The sequence below is a fragment of the Lathamus discolor genome, unplaced genomic scaffold (genome assembly GCF_037157495.1).
Source record: "Lathamus discolor isolate bLatDis1 unplaced genomic scaffold, bLatDis1.hap1 Scaffold_326, whole genome shotgun sequence".
NCBI classification, from domain to species: Eukaryota; Metazoa; Chordata; class Aves; order Psittaciformes; family Psittacidae; genus Lathamus; species Lathamus discolor.
In genome coordinates, this window is record NW_027069355.1 from 781 (window position 1) to 12,901 (window position 12,121).

General features: G+C 56.3%; 1 protein-coding gene across 1 annotated transcript in view; it reads left to right on the plus strand.

Moving 5' to 3' along the window:
- Positions 1-380: 380 nt before the first annotated feature.
- Positions 381-12,121, plus strand: part of LOC136006609 (serine/threonine-protein phosphatase 2A 65 kDa regulatory subunit A alpha isoform-like) — a 31,430-nt gene continuing 19,689 nt past the window's right edge. The window contains 7 exon segments of the mRNA XM_065664614.1: positions 381-556; positions 1,531-1,621; positions 2,756-2,856; positions 6,405-6,444; positions 6,447-6,636; positions 8,902-9,049; positions 11,683-11,838. Coding sequence (XP_065520686.1) covers positions 479-556; positions 1,531-1,621; positions 2,756-2,856; positions 6,405-6,444; positions 6,447-6,636; positions 8,902-9,049; positions 11,683-11,838 — 804 coding nt within the window. The 5' untranslated portion in view covers positions 381-478.

The window sequence follows — 12,121 nt, forward strand, 5'->3', positions numbered from 1 at the left end:
GTTTAACCCCATTGGGTCCCAGTTTGGACCCATTGTGTCCCAGTTTAACCCCATTGGGTCCCAGTTTAACCCCATTGGGTCCCAGTTTGACCTCACTGGTCCCAGTTTAACCCCATTGGATCCCAGTTTGGCCCCATTGGGTCCCAGTTTAACCCCATTGGGTCCCAGTTCAACCCCATCACCCCCATCTGCGCCCCCGTTGCCAGGCAACGCCCCCCCCCCCTCCCGTCCCTCACCCCCCCTCCAGCCAATCAGACGCCGAGTCGGGGCTGGGTGGGCGTGTCTTCCAGCGGGAGGCGTTCCTCCCTTGCCCTCCTTAACCAATGAGGACGGCGCGGAGGCGGGCTTTAGCCCTGCGCCGACCAATGAGCGCCCGGCAGACCCTGCAGGAGCCGAGCGGGCGGCCCCGTACGGGCCCTTCAGAGCCGGGGCGGCGGCGGCGAGGAGGAGGAGGAGGAAGAAGAAGAAGAAGACGAAGATGGCGGCGGCGGACGGAGACGATTCCCTTTACCCCATCGCTGTGCTCATCGATGAGCTCCGCAACGAGGACGTGCAGGTACCGGGCCCCGGCTCCGTGCCTTTGGGCCCGACCGGGCTCCGGTGTCCCCGGTGCGGCCGCCATCATCGTCCTCCTTCTCCGGTTGTACGGTTAATGGCGGCCGCGGGTGCGGCGCTATGGAAGGGGCGCTGTGATTGGTTGAAGCCGCCTGCTCCCCTCAGGCGCGGGCCAATGGGGAGCGGTGTTATATGGGCGCGGGTGGTGGTGGTGTTGTAAGGGGGGGGGTATGCCTCATCATGCCGCTGGCTGCGGATGAGAAACGCGCTGTGATTGGCTGGCCGGCCGTCTTGAGGCTGTGCCGGGGCTCCTGATTGGGCAAGGCGCCCGGCACTGCGGCGCCCCCTGTGGGTGGGGCGCCTCGCTGCGGCCGATGGGGGCGCCGCCGCTAATTGGACGCTGCTCTGCCACGGGAGGCGGGGCTTAGCCCGGGGTTGGGGGGGGGGGGGGGGGGTGAGGAGCCAATGAGAGGGCTCCTCTGTGTTGCCACGGCGCTGCGGAGCTGTGAGACGAGGCTCCTGATTGGCTGGATCGGAGAAGGGGGTGGGGTTTGATGCCCTGCAGGGGCATTAGTTGCCCCTAGGGGAGGTTATTTGCCCCAGAGGGGCTGCCTTATTTACCCCATGGAGGGGCAATAGCTCCCTTGGGGCTCTCATTGCTACCTATGGGGCTGAGTTTGCCCCCCTAGAAGGGCTTTTAATTGCCCTTGGGGGGGGTATTTACCCCATGGGGGGGGGTTTTGCCCCTGGGGGGGGTTATTTGCCCCTGGGGGGGGGCAATTTACCCCCAGGGATGTTTTACCCCCCCCCCAGCATCCCCTTTAGAGATACCCCTTAGCTCCCTTATTCCCCCCTATAGACCCCCATTTCCCCCCCCATAGGGCCTTATTTACCCCTTAGGATGCTTAATACCCCCCCCCACCCCTTCCCATTTACCCCATGGGGGGGCAAATCCTGACCTTATCCCCCCCCCAGCTCCGCCTGAACAGCATCAAGAAGCTCTCGACCATTGCCTTGGCCCTGGGTGTGGAGCGCACCCGCAGCGAGCTCCTGCCCTTCCTCACCGGTATGGGGGGGGTAATTGCCCCTATGGGGGGGGCAATTGCCCCTATGGGGGGGGGCAATAAGAGGGGGGGTCCGAGGTGCCCCTATGGGGCCCTAAAGTGGCCCAAAATTGCCCCATTGTAGCCCAAAGTTAAGCGCTCCCCCTTCTCGGTCAATGGGGTTTGATGGGTGGGGAAAGGGGGCGGGGCTTAAGGGGTGGGAGGGGTTTAATGGGGTGGGAGGGGCTTAAGGCATGGGAGGGGCTTAAGGGGTGGGTGGAGGTTTAGGGGGTGGGAGGGGCTTATAGGGTGGGAGGAGTTCAATGGGGGTGGGAGGGGCTTAGGGGGTGGGAGGAGTTTAATGGGGTGGAGGGGCTTAAGGCAGGGGAGGGGCTTAAGGGGTGGGAGGAGTTTAATGGGGGTGGGAGGGGCTTAACGGGGTGGGAGGGGCTAAAGGGGTTGGCATGGGCCTAAGGGGTGGGAGGGGTTTAAGGGGTGGGAGAAGCTTAACGGGTGGGAGGGGTTTAGGAGGAGTGGGAGGGGCTTAAGAGATTGGGAGGGGCTTGAGGGGTGGGAGGGGCTTAAACATATAGGAGGGGCTTAGGGAGTAGGAGGAGCTTAATGGGATGGGAGGGGCTTAAGAGGGTGGGAGGGGTTTAGGGGTTGGAGGTGCTTAAGTGGTGGGAGGGGCATAAGGGATGGGTGGGGTTTATGGGGTGGGAGGGGCTTAAGGGGGTGGGAGGGGCTTAAGTGATTGGGAGGAGCTTAAGGGGTGGGAGGGGCTAGAGGGGTGGGAGGGGCTTAAAGGTATAGGAGGGGCTTAGGGAGTAGGAGGAGCTTAATGGGATGGGAGGCACTTAAGAGGGTGGGGGGCTTAAGGGGTGGGAGGGGCTTAAAGGATGGGGGGCGGGACTTAAGGAAGTGGGAGGGGTTTAAGGGATAGGAGAGGCTTTAAGGATAGGAGGGGGTTGAGAGTTTGGGAGGGGCTTAAGGGGTGGGAGGGGCTTAAGGGGTGGGAGGGGCTTAAGGGATTGGAGAAGCCAAAGGGATGGGAGGAGCCTAAGGGATGGGGGGGGTTTAGGAGTTGGGGGGGGGGTGGGGGTGTTTAAGGGCAGCACCCATGGGTGCTGGTGCTGAGCGGTGCTGGGTGCCCCCAGACACCATCTACGATGAGGACGAGGTGCTGCTGGCGCTGGCCGAACAGCTGGGGACCTTCACCGCGCTCGTCGGGGGGCCCGAATACGTGCACTGCCTGCTGGTAGGGACCCAGCACCCATGGGTGCTCCTCCTGACCCCCCCGGGGGGCATTGGGGTGGGTTGGGTGCCGTTGGCGTGGATTGGGTGCCATTGGGGTGGGTTGGGTGCTATTGAAATGGGTTGGGTGTTATTGGGATGGGTTGGATGCCGTTGGGTTGGGTTGGGTGCCATCAGGATGGGTGCCATTGGGGTGGGTTGGGTGCCATTGGGATGGGTGCCATTGGGGTGGGTTGGATGCTGTTGGTGTGGATTGGGTGCCATTGGGGTGGGTTGGGTGCTGTTGGCGTGGATTGGGTGCCATTGGGGTGGGTTGGGTGCTGTTGGCGTGGATTGGGTGCCATTGGGGTGGGTTGGGTGCTGTTGGCGTGGATTGGGTGCCATTGGGGTGGGTTGGGTGCTATTGAATGGGTTGGGTGTTATTGGGATGGGTTGGATGCTGTTGGGTTGGGTGCCATCAGGATGGGTGCCATTGGGATGCGTTGGGTGAACATTGGGTTGGGTGCCATTGGGATGGGTTGGGTGCCGTTGGTGTGGGTTGGGTGCCATTGGGGTGGGTTGGGTGCTATTGGGATGGATTGGGTGACCATTGGGTTGGGTTGGGTGCCATTGGGGTGGGTTGGGTGCTATTGGGATGGATTGGGTGACCATTGGGTTGGGTTGGGTGTCATTGGATGGGTGGGTGCCATTGGGGTGGGTTGGGTGCCATTGGGATGGGTTGGGTGCTATTGGGATGGGTTGGGTGCCATTGGGTTGGGTGCCATGGGATGGGTTGGGTGCCATTGGGTTGGGTGCCATTGGGTTGGGTTGGGTTGGGTGCCGTTGAGTTTGGTTGGGTGCCGTTGGGATGGATTGGGTGCCATTGGGTTGGGTGCCATTGGGTTGAGTTGGGTGCTGTTGGGTTGGGTGCCGTTGGGTTGGGTGCCATTGGGATGCGTTGGGTGAACGTTGGGTTGGATTGGGTGCCATTGGGATGGGGTGGTTGGACATTGGGGTGGATTAGGTGCCGTTGGGTGCCATCGGGTACCTTTGGCCACCGTTGGGTACCATTGGATGCCCATCGGGCCCCATTGGATACCCATTGGGTTCCATTGGGCCCTATTGGCTGCCCACTGGGTACCATTGGCTGCCCATTGGTTACCATTGGGTAGCATTGGCTAACATTAGCCCCCATTGGTTACCATTGGCTGCCCACTGGGTATCATTGGGTACCATTGGCTCCCATTGGCTGCCCATTGGGTACCATTGGGTACCATTGACTCCCACTGGCTGCCCATTGGGTACCATTGACCCCCATTGACCCCCATTGACCCCCATTGGCTCCCATTGGCTCCCCATTGGCTGCCCATTGGTTACCATTGGGTACCATTGACCCCCATTGAGCCCCATTGGCTGCCCATTGGGTATCATTTGGTACCATTGGGTACCATTGACCCTCATTGGCTCCCATTGGGTGCCATTGACCCCCATTGACCCCCATTGGCTCCCATTGGCTGACCATTGGGTACCATTGACCCCCATTGAGCCCCATTGGCTGCCCATTGGGTATCATTGGGTACCATTGGGTACCATTGACCCCCATTGACCCCCATTGGGTCCCATTGGCTGCCCATTGGGTACCATTGACCCCCATTGACCCCCATTGAGTACCATTGACCCCCATTGAGCCCCATTGGCTGCCCATTGGGTATCATTGGGTACCATTGACCCCCATTGAGCCCCATTGGCTGCCATTGGGTATTCTTGGGTACCATTGGGTACCATTGACCCCCATTGGCTCCTATTGGCTTCCCATTGGGTACCATTGACCCCCATTGGGTACCATTGAGTATCATTGGCTCCCATTGAGCCCCATTGACCCCCATTGACCCCCATTGGGTACCATTGACCCCCATTGAGCCCCATTGGTTGCCCATTGGGTATTCTTGGGTACCATTGGGTACCATTGACCCCCATTGACCCCCATTGACCCCCATTGGTTACCATTGACCCCCATTGAGCCCCATTGGCTGCCCATTGGGTATCATTGGGTACCATTGACCCCCATTGAGCCCCATTGGCTGCCCATTGGGTATTCTTGGGTACCATTGGGTACCATTGACCCCCATTGGCTCCCATTGGCTTCCCATTGGGTACCATTGACCCCCATTGGGTACCATTGAGTATCATTGGCTCCCATTGAGCCCCATTGACCCCCATTGACCCCCATTGGGTACCATTGACCCCCATTGAGCCCCATTGGTTGCCCATTGGGTATTCTTGGGTACCATTGGGTACCATTGACCCCCGTTGACCCCCATTGACCCCCATTGATTACCATTGACCCCCATTGAGCCCCATTGGCTGCCCATTGGGTATTCTTGGGTACCATTGGGTACCATTGACCCCCATTGGCTCCATTGGCTTCCCATTGGGTACCATTGACCCCCATTGGGTACCATTGAGTATCATTGGCTCCCATTGCCCCCCATTGACCCCCATTGACCCCCATTGGGTACCATTGACCCCATTGAGCCCCATTGGTTGCCCATTGGGTATTCTTGGGTACCATTGGGTACCATTGACCCCATTGACCCCCATTGACCCCCATTGATTACCATTGACCCCCATTGAGCCCCATTGGCTGCCCATTGGGTATCATTGGGTACCATTGACCCCCATTGAGCCCCATTGGCTGCCCATTGGGTATTCTTGGGTACCATTGGGTACCATTGACCCCCATTGGCTCCCATTGGCTTCCCATTGGGTACCATTGACCCCCATTGGGTACCATTGAGTATCATTGGCTCCCATTGCCCCCCATTGACCCCCATTGGGTACCATTGACCCCCATTGAGCCCCATTGGTTGCCCATTGGGTATTCTTGGGTACCATTGGGTACCATTGACCCCCATTGACCCCCATTGACCCCCATTGATTACCATTGACCCCCATTGAGCCCCATTGGCTGCCCATTGGGTATCATTGGGTACCATTGACCCCCATTGAGCCCCATTGGCTGCCCATTGGGTATTCTTGGGTACCATTGGGTACCATTGACCCCCATTGGCTCCCATTGGCTTCCCATTGGGTACCATTGACCCCCATTGGGTACCATTGAGTATCATTGGCTCCCATTGCCCCCCATTGACCCCCATTGGGTACCATTGACCCCCATTGAGCCCCATTGGCTGCCCATTGGGTATCATTGGTACCATTGGGTACCATTGACCCCCATTGACCCCCATTGACCCCCATTGAGTACCATTGACCCCCATTGAGCCCCATTGGCTGCCCATTGGGTATCATTGGTACCATTGGGTACCATTGATCCCCATTGACCCCCATTGACCCCCATTGGGTACCATTGACCCCCATTGAGCCCCATTGGTTGCCCATTGGGTATTCTTGGGTACCATTGGGTACCATTGACCCCCATTGAGTACCATTGACCCCCATTGAGTCCCATTGGCTGCCCATTGGGTACCATTGCCCCCCATTGCCCCCCATTGCCCCCCATTGCCCCCCATTGCCCCCCATTGGTTACCATTACCCCCCCCGTCTCTGTTCCAGCCCCCCCTGGAGAGCCTGGCCACGGTGGAGGAGACGGTGGTGCGGACAAGGCGGTGGAGTCGCTGCGGGCCGTGTCGCACGAGCACGGCCCCCCCGACCTCGAGGGCCACTTCGTGCCCTTGGTCAAGCGCCTGGCGGGGGGGGACTGGTTCACGTCGCGCACCTCGGCCTGCGGCCTCTTCAGCGTCTGCTACCCCCGCGTCTCCAGCCCCGTCAAGGCCGAGCTCAGGCAGTGAGTGCGGGGCCTGCCGCCGCCGCCCTGCTCTACCGCGTCCCTGCTAGCCCTGCCCGTCCCTGCTAGCCCTGCCCGTTCCTTCTGTCCCATCCCGTTCCTTCTGTCCCATCCCGTTCCTTCTGTCCCATCCCGTTCCTTCTAGCCCATCCCATCTTTTCTATCCCATCCCATTCCATCTATCCCATCCCATCCCATTCCTTCTAGCCCATCCCATCCTTTCTAGCCCATCCCATTCCTTCCTGCCCATCCCATTCCGTCTATCCCATCCCATTCTTTCTAGCCCATCCCATTCTTTCTATCCCATCCTATTCCTTCTATCCCATCCCATTCCTTCTAACCCGTCCCATTCTTTCTGTCCCAGCCCATTCCTTCTAGCCCATCCCATTCTTTCTATCCCATCCCATTCCATCTATCCCATCCCATCCCATTCCTTCCTGCCCATCCCATCCCGTTCCATCTATCCCATCCCATTCTTTCTAGCCCATCCCATTCTTTTTATCCCATTCTTTCTATCCCATCCCATCCCATTCCATCTATCCCATTCTTTCTATCCCATCCCATTCCTTCTAGCCCATCCCATCCCATTCCTTCTAGCCCATCCCATCCCATTCTTTCTATCCCAGCCCGTTCCTTCTATCCCATCCCATTCTTTTTAGCCCATCCCATCCCATTCCTTCTATCCCAGCCCATTCCTTCTAGCCCATCCCATTCTTTCTATCCCATCCCATTCCTTCTAGCCCATCCCATCCCATTCCTTTGAGCCCATCCTATTCCTTCTAGCCCATCCTATCTCTTCTAGCCCATCCCATTCCTTCTATCCTATCCCATCCCATTCTTTCTATCCCATCCCATTCTTTCTATCCCATCCCATCCCATTTCTTCCTGCCCATCCCATTCCATCTATCCTATCCCATTCCATCTATCCTATCCCATCCCATTCCATCTATCCCATCCCATTCCATCTATCCCGTCCCATTCCATCTATCCTGTCCCATTCCATCTATCCCATCCCATTCCTTCTAGCCCATCCCATCCCATTTCTTTTATCCCATCCCATTCTTTCTGTCCCATCCCATTCTTTCTAGCCCATCCCATCCCATTCTTTCTAGCCCATCCCATTCTTTCTGTCCCATCCCATTCCATCTATCCCATCCCATTGGTTTTATCCCATCCCATCCCATTCCTTCTAGCCCATCCCATTCCTTCTAGCCCATCCCATTCCTTCTAGCCCATCCCATTCCATCTATCCCATCCCATTCCATCTATCCCATCCCATCCCATTCCTTCCTGCCCATCCCATCCCGTTCCATCTATCCCATCCCATTCTTTCTAGCCCATCCCATTCTTTTTATCCCATTCTTTCTATCCCATCCCATCCCATTCCATCTATCCCATTCTTTCTATCCCATCCCATTCCTTCTAGCCCATCCCATCCCATTCCTTCTAGCCCATCCCATCCCATTCTTTCTATCCCAGCCCGTTCCTTCTATCCCATCCCATTCTTTTTAGCCCATCCCATCCCATTCCTTCTATCCCAGCCCATTCCTTCTAGCCCATCCCATTCTTTCTATCCCATCCCATTCCTTCTAGCCCATCCCATCCATTCCTTTGAGCCCATCCTATTCCTTCTAGCCCATCCTATCTCTTCTAGCCCATCCCATTCCTCTTCTATCCTATCCCATCCCATTCTTTCTATCCCATCCCATTCTTTCTATCCCATCCCATCCCATTCCTTCCTGCCCATCCCATTCCATCTATCCTATCCCATTCCATCTATCCTATCCCATCCCATTCCATCTATCCCATTCCATTCCATCTATCCCATCCCATTCCATCTATCCCATCCCATTCCATCTATCCCATCCCATTCCATCTATCCCATCCCATCTATCCCATCCCATTCCATCTATCCCATCCCATTCCATCTATCCCATCCCATTCCATCTATCCCATCCCATCCCATTCTTTCTAGCCCATCCCATCCCATTCCTTCCTGCCCATCCCATCCTATTCTTTCTATCCCATCCCATTCCATCTAGCCCATCCCATCCCATTCCTTCTATCCCATCCCATTCTTTTTATCCCATTCTTTCTATCCCATCCCATCCCATTCCATCTATCCCATCCCATTCCTTCCTGCCCATCCCATTCCATCCCACCCCATCCCACCCCATCCCGTCGCACCTCTCCCCGCGCACACCCCCGACCGCCGTTACCCCGGCGCCCTGCCCGTGCTCACGCCTGCCGCTCCGGCTGGCTCAGGTACTTCCGCACGCTGTGCTCCGATGACACCCCCATGGTGCGCCGCGCCGCCGCTTCCAAGCTTGGGGAATTCGCCAAGGTCCTGGAGCTGGAGCACGTCAAGAGCGAGATCATTCCCATGTTCTCCAGCCTGGCCTCCGACGAGCAGGTCCGGACCCCCCATCCCGGCATGGCTCCCTGTGTGATTCCCTATGGCTCCCTGTGTGATTCCCTATGGCTCCCTGTGTGATTCCCTATGGCATTCCCTGTGTGATTCCCTATGGCTCCCTGTGTGATTCCCTATGGCATTCCCTGTGTGATTCCTATGGCTCCCTGTGTGATTCCCTATGGCATTCCCTGTGTGATTCCCTATGGCATTCCCTGTGTGATTCCCTATGGCATTCCCTATGGCATTCCCTGTGTGATTCCCTATGGCATTCCCTGTGTGATTCCCTATGGCATTCCCTATGGCATTCCCTGTGTGATTCCCTATGGCATTCCCTGTGTGATTCCCTGTGTGATTCCCTATGGCATTCCCTGTGTGATTCCCTATGGCATTCCCTGTGTGATTCCCTGTGTGATTCCCTATGGCATTCCCTGTGTGATTCCCTATGGCATTCCCTGTGTGATTCCCTGTGTGATTCCCTATGGCATTCCCTGTGTGATTCCCTATGGCATTCCCTGTGTGATTCCCTATGGCATTCCCTATGGCATTCCCTGTGTGATTCCCTATGGCTCCCTGTGTGATTCCCTATGGCATTCCCTGTGTGATTCCCTATGGCATTCCCTGTGTGATTCCCTATGGCTCCCTGTGTGATTCCCTATGTGATTCCCTGTGTGATTCCCTATGGCATTCCCTGTGTGATTCCCTATGGCTCCCTGTGTGATTCCCTATGGCTCCCTGTGTGATTCCCTATGGCATTCCCTGTGTGATTCCCTATGGCATTCCCTGTGTGATTCCCTGTGTGATTCCCTATGGCATTCCCTGTGTGATTCCCTATGGCATTCCCTGTGTGATTCCCTGTGTGATTCCCTATGGCATTCCCTGTGTGATTCCCAATGGCATTCCCTATGTGATTCCCTATGGCATTCCCTATGGCATTCCCTATGTGATTCCCTATGGCTCCCTGTGTGATTCCCTATGTGATTCCCTGTGTGATTCCCTATGGCATTCCCTATGTGATTCCCTATGTGATTCCCTATGGCATTCCCTATGTGATTCCCTATGTGATTCCCTATGGCATTCCCTATGTGATTCCCTATGCGATTCCCAATGGCTCCCTGTGTGATTCCCTATGGCATTCCCTGTGTGATTCCCTATGGCATTCCCTGTGTGATTCCCAATGGCATTCCCTATGTGATTCCCTATGGCATTCCCTATGGCATTCCCTGTGTGATTCCCTATGGCATTCCCTATGTGATTCCCTGTGTGATTCCCTATGCCATTCCCTGTGTGATTCCCTATGGCATTCCCTATGGCATTCCCTGTGTGATTCCCAATGGCATTCCCTGTGTGATTCCCTATGGCATTCCCTGTGTGATTCCCTATGGCATTCCCTGTGTGATTCCCTGTGTGATTCCCTATGGCATTCCCTGTGTGATTCCCTATGGCATTCCCTGTGTGATTCCCTATGTGATTCCCTATGGCATTCCCTGTGTGATTCCCTATGGCATTCCCTGTGTGATTCCCTATGGCATTCCCTATGGCATTCCCTGTGTGATTCCCTATGGCATTCCCTATGGCATTCCCTGTGTGATTCCCTATGGCATTCCCTATGGCATTCCCTGTGTGATTCCCAATGGCATTCCCTATGGCATTCCCTGTGTGATTCCCTATGGCATTCCCTGTGTGATTCCCTGTGTGATTCCCTATGGCTCCCTGTGTGATTCCCTATGGCATTCCCTATGTGATTCCCTATGCGATTCCCAATGGCTCCCTGTGTGATTCCCTATGGCATTCCCTGTGTGATTCCCTATGGCATTCCCTATGTGATTCCCAATGGCTCCCTATGTGATTCCCAATGGCATTCCCTATGTGATTCCCAATGGCTCCCTATGTGATTCCCAATGGCATTCCCTATGTGATTCCCAATGGCTCCCTGTGTGATTTCCAATGGTATTCCCTATGTGAGGCCCAATGGCTCCCTATGTGATTCCCTATGTGTTTCCCAATGTGATTTCCAATGGATCCCTCTGTAATTCCCAATGTGATTCCCTATGGATCCCTATGCCCTTCCCAACGCCATTCCTGATGCCATTCCCTATGTGATTCCCTATGTGATTCCCAATGGCTCCCTATGTGATTCCCTATGTGATTCCCAATGGCTCCCTATGTGATTCCCTATGTGTTTCCCAATGCCATTCCCAATGGATCCCAATGTCATTCCCAATGCCATTCCCAATGGATCCCTATGCCCTTCCCAATGCCCTTCCCAATGCCCTTCCCAATGCCCTTCCCAATGCCATTCCCTATGCCATTCCCAATGCCATTCCCTATGCCATTCCCTATGCCATTCCCTATGCCATTCCCTATGCCATTCCCTATGCTATTCCCAATGCCATTCCCAATGTAATTCGCAATGGATCCCAATGCCCTTCCCAATGCCCTTCCCAATGCCCTTCCCAATGCCCTTCCCAATGCCCTTCCCAATGCCCTTCCCAATGCCATTCCCAATGCCATTCCCAATGCCATTCCCAATGGATCCCAATGCCATTCCCTATGTGATTCCCCATGTCATTCCCTATGTGATTCCCAATGTGATTCCCTATGGCATTCCCAATGGCATTCCCTGCTCGGCGCAGGACTCGGTGCGGCTGCTGGCGGTGGAGGCCTGCGTGAGCATCGCGCAGCTGCTGCCGCAGGACGAGCTGGAGGCGCTGGTGCTGCCCACGCTGCGCCAGGCGGCCGAGGACAAGTCCTGGCGCGTGCGCTACATGGTGGCCGACAAGTTCACCGAGGTCAGTGACGTCAGCGGTGACGTCATCAGTGAGGTCATCAACGGGGGGGCTTCAGCCATGGGGTCACCCATGGGGAGCAATGGGAGCGTCAATGGGGGAGCAATGGGAGCATCAATGGGGAGCAATGGGAGCGTCAATGGGAGTGTCAATGGGGGAGCAGGGTGGCCGACAAGTTCACCGAGGTCAGTGACGTCAGCGGTGACATCAGCGGTGAGGTCATCGGGGGGGGCTTCAGCCCTGGGGAGCATCAATGGGGGAGCAATGGGAGCGTCAATGGGAGCAT